The sequence below is a fragment of the Oratosquilla oratoria genome, chromosome 26 (genome assembly GCF_046742065.1).
Source record: "Oratosquilla oratoria isolate Oo_2021 chromosome 26, ASM4674206v1, whole genome shotgun sequence".
NCBI lineage: Eukaryota > Metazoa > Arthropoda > Malacostraca > Stomatopoda > Squillidae > Oratosquilla > Oratosquilla oratoria.
Window position 1 is genome coordinate 3,743,609 of NC_134802.1, and position 17,500 is coordinate 3,761,108.

Here is a 17,500-nt window from a genome sequence, read left to right on the forward strand (position 1 = left end):
CATTACTTTTAACCAAGCATACATGTTTTAGTGTAATATTTCATTTGCTATGCTATATTTGGTACTAATGTTAATGTGTGAATTATGTGATATGGGGTCCATTTGGAGTTATTTTCGGGTTATACTATGCTCAATCTTCCTGAGGCATAACATAGAATGGGGGGCCTGTCCGGGATTTTCTTACCTGAACAAAGACTAAGAAGGTGTGAGATATATGAGCGAGACGTAATACATAAACGTTACACTTGCTTTCCTACAGTCGTCGAAATTGTCCGGCTGTCCGATAACCTTGTAACTCAGTACTACATTAAAGTAATAATTGGTCCAAGAGAGATCACTGTCAGTTAATTGTTAAATACGCCATTGCACATGACCACGTTAAACTTTTTCAACTGTAAATTTCGAAAGAGTACTGAAGTAGGATCTGTTTAAGATATGTGTGGGAACGATAATTCTATCCTACTTACGGCATGTAGTCTTGGTTAATGTATTCTGTCCTAGAGATTTATAACATTCGTGGGAGTCGAGTATTATAAATCTACCTGTAATTCTTGTCCGATACACCGCGTAAGCTAACCACGCTCAATACCTTCTTTAGCAGCAACCATTAGCGAGTAAAAATTTCGCGATGGCAGAAGAGAACATCGAAGACTTTGTCGAGAACCCCCCGGTGGAAGATTTTGTAATTCAGAACCCAAATAAAGAATGTCTGAAAGAAATACCATTAAGATGGGTCTTAGCTTATCCTGCGAACGTTAGTAGAACTGAATTAGTCCAACTGATAGTGAGACATATAGATCAGTTAAAGAAAACGGGAGAGAACGAAGGCAGAGAATTTGACAATTTAGAACAAACAGTTGCAGCCAAATTAGACATTAGTCCAACAAAGGAAGTTCAATTAGACCACCTAGAATATCAAACATTTGAAATGAAGATGAGGTATAAAATATAACTTAAGGAAGTCGAATTGCGACGTGAAAGAGAAAAAAGACAACACGAACTCGAACTCAAAAAGCTCGAACTATCGACCCCAAATCAACAAGTAGTTTCAAATTCAAATAAGCTAGATCTCCTGCAGTACACAACGCTTATTCCCGCCTTCTCAGATGAGAACCCAACCTTATTTTTCGAAGATTTTGAAGCAGTCAGTAACCATTTTGCAATTCCCCAAGCAGATTGGATATGGCTTATTAAGCCAAAGCTGTCCCCTAAAGGGTTACAAATATGTAATAATCTGGAAATTTTTACTGACTATGAAACGGTCAAATAGACAATTCTCTCCGCTTATGAAATTTCCACCGAAGGTTATCGACAAACATTTCGAAATTCTAACAAACTTAACTATCAGACCTATATGGAGTTCGCGTCAGACAAACTCCGAGCATTAAAGAAGCGGATTAAATCAGCGTCAGCAGATAATCTTGAGAAAGAAGTGAACTTGATCGCATTAGAAGAATTTGTGTGTAAGATTCCTCACTACTTAAAAATTCATATTGTTGACAGGGAGGATATTGACCTTATGAAAGCAGCCAAATTGGCTGATACTTTCTCATTGATTCACAAAAATGTTGGAAAGTACGGTAATTGCCAACAATCTCATGTTAAACCAACTAGTGGTAGTAAAGATGGTGAAATTTATAACCCCAGTTCCCCTATTTGTTACTTCTGTAAGAAAACAGGACACCTGATTACAAATTGCCCATACCCAAAAGGTAAAGTAGCTCAAAAGAATATAAATCCGTAGCTTCCTTTAACCATTCCACTGTTAGTTCTGTAGATCATTTTCAGCCTTTCCGTTCCACGGGAGCAGTATCGCTTGATCCAGACCACGTAGGACACCACCTCTGAATAGTGAGAGACACCGGAGCAGCGCAGTCATTGATACTTCAGTTAGCGCTGCTGGGAGTCCAACGTAATTATACAGGAGAAAATGTATACTTACAGGACTTCCACAAACCCTTCTCAGTACCACTGGTAAAGGTGTACCTGAACTGTGGACTCATCAAGGATACTGTCTCCGTAGGAGTAAGTGAAACGGCAACCCTACCAGTCCCTGAAGCAGATTTTATACTAGGTAACGATCTACCAGGAGAAGTAGTCCATCCTCCTTTAATTGTTTCTACTTCTCCCCTACCATATAACCCAACTTCTACCATAGAGCAAATCAAACCCAACCTATTTCCAACCTGTGCTATTACACGATCCCAGGCAAAAGATAACCAACCAGCTCTTCCCTCTCTAGCCACTCTCTGCTTACTCTACCTTCTGAGCACAGTATCAAAGAGACTCAACAGAATGATCCTTCCTTAGCTCCCTTGTTTAACAGAGCTATTCCCAAGGAGGATATCCTACATACTCCCTCCTTTTATTTGCAAGAAGGGATACTTATGAGAGTGTATAAACTTCGTCACCTTTCTGATGATGATAACTGGGCAGAATGTCACCAAATTGTTTTACCTGTTAACTTGAGCACTCAGGTAATGGATATTGCTCATGCAGGACACTCAGGACATTTAGGTATTAAGAAAACTTATTTACGCCTCTTGTCAGAATTCTTTTGGCCTGGTATGGAAACAGAGGTAGGTAGATTCATTAAATGTTGCCACACTTGCCAACAAGTAGGTAAGTCGAACGAGGCTATTCCTCCGTATCCCCTTCAACCCATTAAAGTACCTGGTGAACCTTTTCAGAAGCTGGTGATTGACATAGTGGGCCCGTTACCCAAGACCAAGAAGGGTAACCAGTACATTTTAACAGTTCTTTGTCCCACTACCAGGTACCCTGAAGCTTTTCCTTTAAGGAATATTTCTGCCAAGGGTGTAATTAAGTGTTTAACTCACATGCTTACTTCCTTGGTATTACTCCAGAAATACAATCAGATAGAGGTTCCAATTTCACTAGCAATCTCTTTACCCAAGTTCTCTGTCTACAGCGTACCACCCCGCCAGTCAGGGAGTTCTGAAACGATCTCATCAAACATTAAAGAATATGCTACCTAAGTTCTGTTACGAGGAGGACCGTGATTGGGATGAGGGATTGCCTTTCCTTCTATTTACGCTCCGTGAAACACCATCTGAAGCTCTACTAAGTATTTCAGCGGCTTTGACCCATCGTTTTTCGCTCATATTTCCGAAATAACCATTCACATCAGCATAATATATTAGCACAGCTTAATTCACATCCTGCCCTAATTTTTGACGTTATAGTGTATTCACAAGTGTATTTATTTACGGCGTTTACTCTTGATATCAAATGTCTCTCAGCCGACACCCGTGAAGTAAATCGAACAAGTGAAGTTGTGACGTTATCACAAACTACCTCGTGTATCCCATCCTCCTCCCCTTCCCTCCTTCCTTCCCATTTCCTCCCTTCTCCTTCTCTCTCTCTCTCTCTCTCTCTCTCTCTCTCTCTCTCTCTCTCTCTCTCTCTCTCTCTCTCTCTATCTATCTATCTATCTATCTATCTATCTATCTATCTCTAAAAAAAAAAAAAAAAATGTAATGATAATTGAATACCATGCACCCGGAGAGGGAATTCAATAACAAGTTTATACATATGATGGATAGGGAAATTATGATAATAACTGGACATGCATTTTATTTCATTCCATACCACTATGGATAAACAGTTCATCCTCGTCATCGCTGTCCATGGTGATGATGACGGGTTCCACACTTTCATGTATGTTGTCCGATGACCAGTACTCTTCTTCGAACGATCTGGACCTTCTCACAGCACCCGCCCACACCTCCTTGGTTGCGATAAGCTTTGCCTCCTGGAGCCGCGCTTGCAGGTCTGCCCGAGTGAACCGCTGCAACGTTGAACGCACGTGTTGCTTCATGCAGCCCCACACTTGTTCGATGGCGTTTAATTCTGGATGAGCTGGTGGCAAACGGATGACCTCATGACCCCATGATCGGATAATTTCGTCAACCGTGTAGCGTGGCTCGGGCCGGTTCTCCTTGCAGATCAGTAGCAACTCAGGGCGCGTAGCATGTGGTGGGAATGGTAGGCTGCGGCACTCCAACCATTTCACGATCGCCTCTTTTCTTGTGGCAGTTGTGGGGCAACGGGTCTCCTCGGTCAGCTGACTGTGGTAGGGTGCGTTGTCAAGCACCACCACCGATGGCTCAACGAGCGCCGGCAAAAGCTGTGATGTCAGCCAGCGAATGAATAGGGCGCTGTTCGTTTCACCATGGTAGTCTCCTGTTTTGTTCTTGGCAAGGTAACACAGAAATGATTCGTCATTGAATCCCTCATCTGTGCCACCTGCTACTACCACAAAGCGCTTAAACCATATGGTGGGGGGGGGGGTTAGGAAACGAGAGTGATAGTGGGAGGGAAGGGGAGGAGGATGGGATACACGAGGTAGTTTGTGATGACATCACAACTTCACTTGTTCGATTTACTTCACGGGTGTCGGCTACTACACACTTAATATCAAGAGTAAACGCCGTAATTACACTTGTGAATGCACTATAACGTCAAAACTTAGGGCAGGGTGTGAATTAGGCTGTGCTAATATATCATGCGGGTGCATTTAATGACTATGAAAGTTATGTATCAATACAGAGAGATTTAAAAAATACAATAAGAAAAAGAAAACGACAATACGAAATTAACATCGCTGATAAATCAAAAGAGAATCCCAAAGAATTCTATAGTTACATTAGAGATAAAAAGTTTGTTAGGAATCACATTGCTCCACTATTATCTGCTGACGGTCAACTTGAATATTCAAATGAAGGAATCTGTAATATCTTAAACAATTATTTGAGCTCGGTATTCGTTAACGAAACACCTCAAAGTGAACTCCAAACTGAAACCTGTGAAAAGTCTAGGGTAAACTTACTCACTATGGTAAATATAACAAAAGAAAAAATTAAAAGGTATATAGATAAACTCAAAGTTAATAAAACACCAGGGCCTGACGGTTGGCATCCAAGAATCTTAAAGGAAATGAAAAATGAGATTGTTGTTCCATTAGAAATTATTTTCAAGAAATCCATCATATCCGGAGATGTTCCAAGAGAATGGAAGCTAGCTAACGTTACTCCCATATTCAAAAAAGGTGACAAAAAGAAGCCAAATAACTATAGGCCTATACGTTTGACTTCAATCGTAGGAAAAATAATGGAAACTATAATCAGAGATGCTATCGAACATCATTTAGAAAGTAATCGTTCGATAAATGATAGCCAGCATGGTTTCAGACGGAAACGTTCTTGCGTGACAAACTTACTCGAATTCTACAACACAGTTATCTCGAATTATGACAAAAGAAACAATATAGACTTAATATATCTAGACTTTGCAAAAGCTTTTGATACCGTCCCACACGAAAGACTAATTACTAAATTAACTTCACACGGAATAAGTGGTAGCCTATTAGGTTGGACTAGTAATTGGTTGAATGGTCGAAAACAGAGAGTTCTTTTAAATGGAAAAACTTCTAGATGGAAATTTTTTACAATTGGAGTTCCTCAGGGTTCCGTTCTTAGGCCACTTCTATTCATAGTATATATAAATGATATAGACCATGGACTAAAATCTACTGTTTCCAAATTTGCCGATGATACAAAACTGTGCGGAGTGGCAAATGATCACTCAAACCAATTAGATATTCAAGAAGATTTAGATAAATTACAGCAATGGTCTGAAAAGTGGCTAATGAAATTTAACACAAGTAAATGCAAGGTAATGCACATAGGTAAAAATAACAGTAAGTACGATTACAAGTAATTTGGAAATTCATTAACAAAAGTGGATAGTGAAAACGATCACGGCGTAATTATCAGTAACGACCTCAAATCATAATAAGATTCTAGGACTCATTGCGCGATCTTTTGATTTCAAAAGTCCATCACTCATGAACAAGCTATATATATCGTTAGTTCGTCCACATTTGGAATATGCTGTTTCCGTATGGTCACCGAATCTCATTAAAGACATTGACAGACTGGAAAAAGTACAACGGCGAACCACAATACTGATTCCAAATATCAAAAATAAATCATACGAAAATCGACTAAAACATATGAATCTGTTTTCCCTAAAAAAGCGTAGACTCAGAGGTGACTTGATACAGGTCTTTAAGATTTTAAAGGGAATTGACAACATCAAAAGTGACCAAATTTTCACATTGAATGAGAATCAGACAAGAAATAATGGTCTCAAACTGTCCGGAAATCGATTCAATTTGGAAGTAGGTAGAAACAACTTTGCCAACCGTGTAGTTAATGAATGGAATAAACTTCCTGCACAGGTATGCAATGTAGTTCAGTTCGAAGCTTTAAGAATCATTTAGATAAACACCTTAGCAAGATGCTGTAATGATTATAATTTATTTTATATTATTTGATTTTGTTTTGTTATCATTTGTCCATCTGATTTTCATTTATTATTAATTATATGTCAATCTATTATTATTTACTATTTACCTGTTTGTTTATTATTTAACTATACCTTTTTTTTTTTTTTTTAACTTATTACGCATTAGCGTCATACAGTGGGGGAGGTTTTCATAATGAATGTAGGAAGGCAACTGGTATGCACATGCTTACACACGTACACATACACTTATATACACATACAAATACATGGGTTGCAGGTAACATATACGACACTGGGTATTGTACATTCATTCAAAGGGGAATAAGACTGAGATGTCACGCAGGGCATCAGGTATTATGAGAACCCACCAAAGCGGGGGTAACGGACAAGTATTTCATCTAATCTATTTTGTGATAGGAGATGACGACAGATTGCATCTAATGGTAGTCCCTGGGGTATTAGATGTTTTACAGTGGGGCACGCTAGGCAGTAGTGCTCGATGGTGTTGGCTAGTGGAGCGTGGCATAGGCGACATTCTGTGAATACAGGCTCGCCCTCCACCCCGGCGACCTGCCACGGTGGACGGTAGCCTAGCCGCAGTCGGGCTGAGACAACATTGTGGCGACGAACCATAAGTCCCTTGCGGCGGTACTTGTATTTGTGGCGGCATACGGATTCGTAATGGGTGATGGTGACACTGAAGGGTCTCTCTCGGTGTCCCGTCGACGTTGCTCAGGCAGAAGTGCAGCGGAGCGGACCCTGTTGAGGTAACATAGCAGGGAGAGAGGTCGTCCATCACCACGACGGGGGAGTCGGCAGGCTTCTTTTGCTAGGCGGTCTACTTTGGTGTTGTGGTGCAAACCTACATGAGATGAAATCCAAATAAATTCAATGCAGAGATTACGGATAGTTAGTAGGGATAGAAAGGAAAGGATTTGTTGTACAACAGAATGGTGAGTGGGATGAATAGCGGTGAGGGATTGCAGTGCAGGCTTAGAGTCACATATAATGACAGCATTCACTCCTCTTTGGCAAACGAGACTGATAGCATCTAAGATGGCGTATAGTTCACACAACGTGGAGCTGGAGTGATCTCTGAGTCGACGGCCGACCCAGCCCTCAGGAGGCGGCGGTAGGTCAGGTGAGTAGACTGCTCCTCCAGCTGCACCATCCGATTGTAGTGACCCGTCAGTGTAGAGGCGATGCGGAGCAGTGATGGAGGATGTTACCTGGGTAACATGTTCCAAGGCTAGCTGTAGTTGTAGAGGAGGTGGGTCACATTTTGCTGTAGGAGTGAAGCTAACCACAGGCGATGGTAGCGTCCACGGGGGAGGGCCTGGGGGTATGTCAGCTACTGGTACTTGTAAATCTAGGCTGCGAATGAAGGAGGAGATAGACTTTATAAGACGGCGACCGGGGGGCATGAGGCGGGGGACGGGCGGAGCGGGGCCGAGAGAATCTCTGACCAGTGCTGTGAAGTGCGGTGAGATGTGGGGAAAGTGTATACACTTAACTGTGAGGCAGGTGACATTAGAATAAATCCTCTCAACTAGGGATGGAAGTCGTAATTCCCGTTGCATGTTGACAATTCTGGTAGTCATTGGGCAACCGAGAATGATTCTCATGGCTTTATTCTGAAAAATCTCCAGTGGCTCTAAAGCATATCGAGGAAGTTGAATTAAGGCAGGTGAGAGGTAATCAACAACAGAGCGTATAAAAGTAATATAGACAGTTCTGGCCACGGGGATGGAGATACCGGAAGAGTTGTTGGTGAGCCACTGGAGAGGCCGGAGCCGACGTTGGAGACGATCTAGCAATTCACGAATTACGGGATGGGATTGACGCCGGGCAGAAAGAGTTTCCGAGATTCGTACTGGTGCACCAAGGTAGCAGTACTGGGAGCTTAGTGGGATGATGCAGTCTCCAATCATGAACTCTGGCAGCGTGGCAGGAGGGCGGTAGGAGAAAATTCTGCTCCTCTGTGGGGAAGCAACAAGGCCACAGTTAGCAGAAGCTTGGGAGAGAGAAGTAAGAAAGAGTTGTAGGTGTGTTGGGGAGGTAGAGTGAATACATAGATCATCTGCATAGCATGTAATTGTGACCTCAGGAATAGTGGGCAAAGACGTGAGGAGACGATGCATAAGTATATTAAAGAGAAATGGACTTAGTACCCCTCCTTGAGGAGTGCCGAGATGAAAATCCCGTGAGGAGCTGTAGGCACCGCTAAAGAAGACACGAGAGGTCCGGTTACTGAGGTAGCCCTTAATCCATCGTAGTAATTTACCTTTAATTCCAAAGTCAATTAATTGATCTAAAATAACGTCTCGGTTTGCTATATCAAATGCACTTTTTAGATCTATAAATGCCACAACACTGTCACGGGAGAGGCGAGAATATAAGTCGACGAGGCAGTGATGGGTGCTGCGTTGGGGTAGAAAGCCGAAGAGACGTGGAGAAAGGCGATCTTGTAGTTGGTACATCAGTCGGGTGAGCAAGATTCTTTCCATTACTTTGCAGAAGCAGGATGTAAGGGAGATGGGCCTGAAATTTGCTGTACCGGGCTTGGGTATGGGGATTATTGTACTCGTGGTCCAGGCATGTGGGATATATCCATCTCGTAGACACATATTGTAGAGGCGAAGGAGGGGGTTACCGGGTACACGGTGCAGTAATCGTAGCACATTGTAGGTAATGCCATCATCCCCAGGGGACGTGGCTTTACCTCTCAAGAGAGCACGTCGTAGTTCATCTTCAGTGATTGGTATATTTTCTTCATCATCCTCTTGCAGCAGAGCATGTACTAGGCGGAGTCCACGAGCAAAAGCACCGGAGGAGAGGGCATCTTGGACGGGGGTAGGTAGGTTGGCAGGGTTGGACTGGTTTGACCATGTGTCGATGAGCTGTTCGGCAAATACGGTGGGGGAATGATGACGGGCAGTAGCAGGAGTCTTCTTAATTACCCTGCGAATAAGGTGCCACATGGAGGCTACACTAGTTTGGTGATTAATTCTGTCCGTGAATCTCTTCCAGGAGTCAGTACTTATACATTCTAGGAGGGTTGTCAAATCGTCTCTGGATTGCTGGTAACGATGAAGTAGTTCAGGAGATGGGTTAGTTTGGAACATGAGTCCAACGCGCTCGGCTTCTTTCTGTGCGTCCTGAAGTCGGGTGGCTAGGTACCACGAGTGAGGAGGAGGGCGACTAACTATACCTATGCATTTATTTATGTATTTTATTTGTTATTTACATTATTATTGTTTTTATTTATTGTTTTATTATTATTGTAATTTTTTTTTCATCCGACCTAGATATGGACCAAAAGGTCTCCTGTCGGCATGCTCCGCCTTTGTAATCCTTTGTAATCCTTATTTCGGAAATATGAGCGAAAAACGATGGGTCAAAGCCGCTGAAATACCTAGTAGGTATTTCTCCCTTTGCATTGCTATATGGAAGGAAGGTAAGGGGACCCCTCAAGGTAATCAAGGACCATATCATATCTTCTCCTATATCATCTTTGCAGTCTGTTAACCAGTATATTGTTTCCCTTAAGGATAACCTAAGAATTCATTCCTTTGCCCTGAAGAACCTTGAGCGTGCACAGAGTAAAATAAAAGTTAATTTTGATCAGAAATCTCGTAAGAGAGAATTCAAGTAAAGAGATATGGTTCTTGCGTACATTCCCATCTCTGGACAACCTCTTCAAGCTAAATACCATGGTCCTTACAAAGTTCAGAAAAAATATGTCAGAAAGTAATTACGTACTAGAAACCCCTGACAGACGCAAAACAACTCAACATGTTCACGTCAGCTTGCTCAAACCATACCTAACCAAAGTACCACTAGACAGTTCAGTCAAACCATTGCTTTCTCTAAATCACTGTAACAATAAAATGCCTATGTTAACCGACCGTTCACTGGTCCAAAATCCGACGTTACCACATTTCGATCCTCCCACATTCGGCAACAACAGCGACATCTCGATCAACCTACTTTTGTCCCTTAACCACTTGAATCCTGACCAAGTTAAGGAGATTTCTGAAATTATTTCTAGTCACAGATCCTAGTTCCGAGACAATCCTGGCCGTTGTAACCTGACGTCCCATGAGATTCAACTGTATCTAGAAACTTCTCCTAGCCACCAACACCTGTACCGATTACATCCCTTGAAGAAGCTGATATTGAAGAAAGAGGTCGACTTTCTCGTGCAGCATGGCTTAGCAGTTCCCAGTAATTCTCCGTGGGCTTCTCCGTGCATCCTAGTCCCCAAAGAAAACGGACAAACACGACTGTATACGTACTACCGACGAGTCAATGCAGTTACCGTACCTGACGCCTACCCTCTTCCTCGGGTCGACGATTTAATTGACAAGGCGGGACAGTCTAAGTTTGTTATTAAATTGCCCTCACTAAAGGTTATTATCAAATTCCTTTGACTCAACAAACTCGTCCCATCTCTGCATTCATCACTCCCTTTTGGACTCTTTGAATACACCGCCATGCCGTTTGGGTTAGGTAATAGTCCGGCTACGTTCCAACGTGCCATGAGTTGCCTATTACAGGACATTGATGGGGTAGCTGTATATCTATAGGATATTATAATAGATTCTCCTAATAGGCAGAACCATGTACAACTACTAGATGTCGTATATATGTATATATATATATATATACATATATATATATATATATATATATATATATATGCGGAATATATATATATATATATCGCTTGTTTGCGAAAACGTCGTCATAACTCAAAAAACTGAATTTTTTAGTTATCTATACAGACATATTCATCTTCAAACACGGATTTTTTTGGTAACAGTGTCATATCTGTAGCTCAGAAATTAACCGCTAGGGAGTGCTAAATGTCCCAACGACATAACCTTACATGTTCCAACTTGTTCCAACAAATATTTTAGACTTAGTAAAGATTATGATTGTTTCAACTTCTATAAACTTTAGAGGCGTATTTGATGCTACAAAAAATGTTCCACCTATGGTGTTTGAGGGCTTTTTATAATATTGAGAGCGTTTTGAAACTTTAAAATGCCCCTCCTGAAAAATTCGATATTGTGAGTTATGACGACGTTTTCGCAAACAAGCGATATATATATATATATATATATATATATATATATATATATATATATATATATATATTACAAAGTATTACAAAGGCGGAGCATGCCGACAGGAGACCTTTTGGTCCATATCTAGGTCGGATGCGAAAAAATCATAATAATAATAAAATAATAAATAAAAACTATAATAATGTAAATAACAAATAAAATACATAAATAAATGCATAGGTATAGTTGAATAATAAACAAACAGGGGATTAGTAAATAATGATAAATTGACATGTAACTAATAATAAATGAAAATCAAACAGACAAATGATAACAAAACAAAAACAAATAATATAAAATAAATTATAATCATTACAGCATCTTGCTTAGATGTTTATCTAAATGATTCTTAAAGCTTCGAACTGAACTACATTGCACTACCTGTGCAGGAAGTTTATTCCATTCATTAACTACACGGTTGGCAAAGTTGTTTCTACCTACTTCCAAATTGAATCTATTTCCGGACAGTTTGAGACCATTGTTTCTTGTCTGATTCTCATTCAATGTGAAAATTTGGTCACTTTTGATGTTGTCAATTCCCTTTAAAATCTTAAAGACCTGTATCAAGTCACCTCTGAGTCTATGCTTTTTTTTAGGGAAAACAGATTCATATGTTTTAGTCGATTTTCGTATGATTTATTTTTGATATTTGGAATCAGTATTGTGGTTCGCCGTTGTACTTTTTCCAGTCTGTCAATGTCTTTAATGAGATTCGGTGACCATACAGAAACAGCATATTCCAAATGTGGACGAACTAACGATTTATATAGCTTGTTAATGAGTGATGGACTTTTGAAATCAAAAGATCGCGCAATGAGTCCTAGAATCTTATTTGCTTTCTCAGAGGCTGAAATACACTACATGGATGATTTGAGGTCGTTACTGATAATTACGCCGAGATCTTTTTCACTATCCACTTTTGTTAACGAATTTCCAAATAACTTGTAATCGTACATACTGTTATTTTTACCTATGTGCATTACCTTGCATTTACTTGTGTTAAATTTCATTAGCCACTTTTCAGACCATTGCTGTAATTCATCTAAATCTTCTTGAATATCTAATTGGTTTGAGTGATCATTTGCCACTCCGCACAGTTTTGTATCACCGGCAAATTTGGAAACAGTAGATTTTAGTCCATGGTCTATATCATTTATATATACTATGAATAGAAGTGGCCTAAGAACGGAACCCTGAGGAACTCCAATTGTAAAATATTTCCATCTAGAAGTTTTTCCATTTAAAACAACTCTCTGTTTTCGACCATTCAACCAATTACTAGTCCAACCTAATAGGCTACCACTTATTCCGTGTAAAGCTAATTTAGTAATTAGTCTTTCGTGTGGGACGGTATCAAAAGCTTTTGCAAAGTCTAGATATATTAAATCTATATTGTTTCTTTTGTCATAATTCGAGATAACTGTGTTGTAGAATTCGAGTAAGTTTGTCACGCAAGAACGTTTCCGTCTGAAACCATGCTGGCTATCATTTATCAAACGGTTACTTTCTAAATGATGTTCGATAGCATCTCTGATTATAGTTTCCATTATTTTTCCTACGATTGAAGTCAAACTTATAGGCGTATAGTTATTTGGCTTCTTTTTGTCAACTTTTTTTGAATATGGGAGTAACGTTAGCTAACTTCCATTCTCTTGGAACATCTCCGGATATGATGGATTTCTTGAAAATAATTTCTAATGGAACGACAATCTCATTTTTCATTTCCTTTAAGATTCTTGGATGCCAACCGTCAGGCCCTGGTGTTTTATTAACTTTGAGTTTATCTATATACCTCTTAATTTTTCTTTTGTTATATTTACCGTAGTGAGTAAGTTTACCCTAGACTTTTCACAGGTTTCGGTTTGGAGTCACTTTGAGGTGTTTCGTTTATGAATACCGAGCTAAAATATTTGTTTAAGATATTACACATTCTTCATTTGAATATTCAAGTTGACCGTCAGCAGATAATAGTGGAGCAATGTGATTCCTAACAACCTTTTTATCTCTAATGTAACTATAGAATTCTTTGGGATTCTCTTTGGATTTATCAGCGATGTTAATTTCGTATTGTCGTTTTCTTTTTCTTATTGTATTTTTTAAATCTCTCTGTATTGATACATAACTTTCAGTCATTAGATGCACCCGAGTACCTATATTACTTATAAGCCTGTCTCTTTTTAGCAATATGTTTTTCAGTTTCTTTGTCGAGCCACTTTGGGCGAGCCTGATTTGGGGGGCGTCTGTCCTTAAAAGGAATGTAAGTTTGAATCATCTTAGTGAGCGTATTTTGAAAAGTTTCCCACATCTGATCTATATACATATGTATGTACATATATATATATATACATACATATATATATATATATATATATATATATATATATATACATGCATATACGAGTATATATGCTTATATGTAAGTATTGCGTCACACACAGAGACGCACACACACACACACACATACACACACACACACACACACACACACATATATATATATATATATATATACATATATATATATAAATATTTGGATGATGGAGAACATAAACACAGGGGAAGGCTCGGAACCCTAAACACTCTAACGTTTCGTTCGCGTAGAACTTCTTTAGAGAGTGTATGTAGAACTGCAATTGAAGTTTATGTACTAAATCTAATTATCTTTTCGGACACTTGGGAAAGGTAATTTTTCTGGCGTGTTTTAGAATTAAAATACTAGTTTCTTTAGCTAAATTGATAAACTCTCCTCGATGATTCGATGAATTATTAGTAGAAATATATGCTGATTCAACAATTCTTCTAGTGAATTTATCAAAACCTTTATGTAGCACTTCAGCTTCTCTCCAGTTTGGTAAATGATCGAATTTTTCCGCATGAACTACTAAAGAATTAGATGTCCTATGTGCTTTTATGTCGTTTTTATGTTCATAAATTCTTTTTTCTAATCCTCTTGACGATTCGCCAAAATAAGCCATTGAGCAACTATTGCACGGGATTTTGTATACGACGCTGTTTTCGGAATTGGTTCTCTTTTCAGAAGTCTTTATTAAATCACCTATCCTCTTGTTAGTTATTTTAGCTATGTTTATACCCAATTTTGTTAAATATTTGTCTATTATTGGTGACGTTTCTGAGCCGGGTACTGATATAAAATTTGTATTATTTTTATCATTTCTCTCTTTCTTTCCGCGATTGTAAATATTTATTGCTTTTCTTTTTGTTCTTTTCAACATTCCCTTTGTCAAAGGTTTTCATAATGTAATCAAATTCGCCTTCTAGGTATTCATTACTACAGATTCGTAGTGCCCTGAGAAAAAACCCTATTACTATACCACTCTTTGTCCTATCATCATGTGCGGAGAAGTAATGTACTAAATCCTCTTTGTTTGTTTCCTTTCTGTATACTGAGAAAGTTACAGTTTTTTCCACTCGTCGTATTAACGTATCTAGGAAGGGCAATTGTCCGTTTTGTTCCTCTTCTACGGTGAACTGAATATCGCTGTTGACCGCGTTAAGCATTCTCACTTTATTATTTACATTGGTGTTTTCGGGGATGATTGCGAGGACGTCGTCTACATATCTAAACCAGTGTGATCCCCTACCATTGATTCTGATGAAGTTTTCTTTTTCTAATAACTCCATAGGCCATCACTGCACTTAAAGGACTACCCATAGCGAGACCTCTATGTTGTTCATATTCGTCACCATTAAAAGTAAACGCACCGAAATTTACGCATAAATCTATCAATTCTATATAATCTTGTTTTCTTATGGGTAGGTCAGTATCGTTCATATCTTTTATTACTCTCTTTACTGCTTCTAACGCACCGTTAGTGGAAATATTTGTATATAACGCCTTGACATCATAGCTTACTAACTTTTTCTCCGTGAAATCTAAATCTTTTAGTCTTGTCAAAAGATCGTTAGAATTTTTCAAATGTGTATTGCTGATCGATCCCATTGCCTGTGATAGCGGTTTGGCTAGACATTTCGCTAGTCTGTGGGGTGCACTGCCAACCCCTGAAGTTATGGGTCGCATTGGAACGTTGGGTTTGTGAATTTTTGGAATACCGCGCATTCTGGGAGGATTGGGGTATTCCTCCAGAAGTTCCATTAATTTCTTTCCTTTTTCAGTTTTATTAAGAATTTTTCTGGCATGTTTTTTGAATTTATCTGCTTCATTTGTTACGAAACCTATATGTTTTTTGCGATAAGTATTGTCGTCATCTAAGAGCTCTAACATTTTACTGATATAGTCCTCTTTTGATAAGATCACAATACCACCTCCTTTATCTGCATTGGTGATTACTATGTCTTTGTCTAAGCCTAGATTTATTAAAGCTTTCTTGAATCTTCTGGGGATGACGCATTCGTTAATAATGGCTAACGCTTGGTAACATGTAACAATCCCCTGTTTGAATCCTTTTTCAATATCGCTGTCACTCCATCTATAGTTTCTCTTAATAAAATCTGTGAATCCCCTTGTGTTAATACCAGTGTCGAATTTAAGTCGTAGCGATAGAGCTTGAATTTCAGTATTCGATAATCTCCTATCTGGAGGAATACCCCAATCCTCCCAGAATGCGCGGTATTCCAAAAATTCACAAACCCAACGTTCCAATGCAACCCATAACTTCAGGGGTTGGCAGTGCACCCCACAGACTAGCGAAATGTCTAGCCAAACCGCTATCACAGGCAATGGGATCGATCAGCAATACACATTTGAAAAATTCTAACGATCTTTTGACAAGACTAAAAGATTTAGATTTCACGGGGAAAAAGTTAGTAAGCTATGATGTCAAGGCGTTATATACAAATATTTCCACTAACGGTGCGTTAGAAGCAGTAAAGAGAGTAATAAAAGATATGAACGATACTGACCTACCCATAAGAAAACAAGATTATATAGAATTGATAGATTTATGCGTAAATTTCGGTGCGTTTACTTTTAATGGTGACGAATATGAACAACATAGAGGTCTCGCTATGGGTAGTCCTTTAAGTGCAGTGATGGCCTATGGAGTTATTAGAAAAAGAAAACTTCATCAGAATCAATGGTAGGGGATCACACTGGTTTAGATATGTAGACGACGTCCTCGCAATCATCCCCGAAAACACCAATGTAAATAATAAAGTGAGAATGCTTAACGCGGTCAACAGCGATATTCAGTTCACCGTAGAAGAGGAACAAAACGGACAATTGCCCTTCCTAGATACGATAATACGACGAGTGGGAAAAACTGTAACTTTCTCAGTATACAGAAAGGAAACAAACAAAGAGGATTTAGTACATTACTTCTCCGCACATGATGATAGGACAAAGAGTGGTATAGTAATAGGGTTTTTTCTCAGGGCACTACGAATCTGTAGTAATGAATACCTAGAAGGCGAATTTGATTACATTATGAAAACCTTTGACAAAGGGAATGTTGAAAAGAACAAAAAGAAAAGCAATAAATATTTACAATCGCGGAAAGAAAGAGAGAAATGATAAAAATAATACAAATTTTATATCAGTACCCGGCTCAGAAACGTCACCAATAATAGACAAATATTTAACAAAATCGGGTATAAACATAGCTAAAATAACTAACAAGAGGATAGGTGATTTAATAAAGACTTCTGAAAAGAGAACCAATTCCGAAAACAGCGTCGTATACAAAATCCCGTGCAATAGTTGCTCAATGGCTTATTTTGGCGAATCGTCAAGAGGATTAGAAAAAAGAATTTATGAACATAAAAACGACATAAAAGCACAAAGGACATCTAATTCTTTAGTAGTTCATGCGGAAAAATTCGATCATTTACCAAACTGGAGAGAAGCTGAAGTGCTACATAAAGGTTTTGATAAATTCACCAGAAGAATTGTTGAATCAGCATATATTTCTACTAATAATTCATCGAATCATCGAGGAGGGTTTATCAATTTAGCTAAAGAAACTAGTATTTTAATTCTAAAACACGCCAGAAAAACGACCTTTCCCAAGTGTCCGAAAAGATAATTAGATTTAGTACATAAACTTCAATTGCAGTTC

General features: G+C 39.0%; 1 protein-coding gene across 1 annotated transcript in view; it reads right to left on the reverse strand.

Annotated features, from left to right (window-relative positions):
* Positions 1-3,512: 3,512 nt before the first annotated feature.
* The window catches only part of LOC143039173 (uncharacterized), a 19,876-nt gene continuing 5,888 nt past the window's right edge, over positions 3,513-17,500 (reverse strand). Inside the window, exon 4 of the mRNA XM_076209029.1 lies at positions 3,513-4,288. Within this exon, the coding sequence (XP_076065144.1) occupies positions 3,602-4,288 (687 nt within the window). The 3' untranslated portion in view covers positions 3,513-3,601. The remainder of the gene's footprint in view (positions 4,289-17,500) is intronic.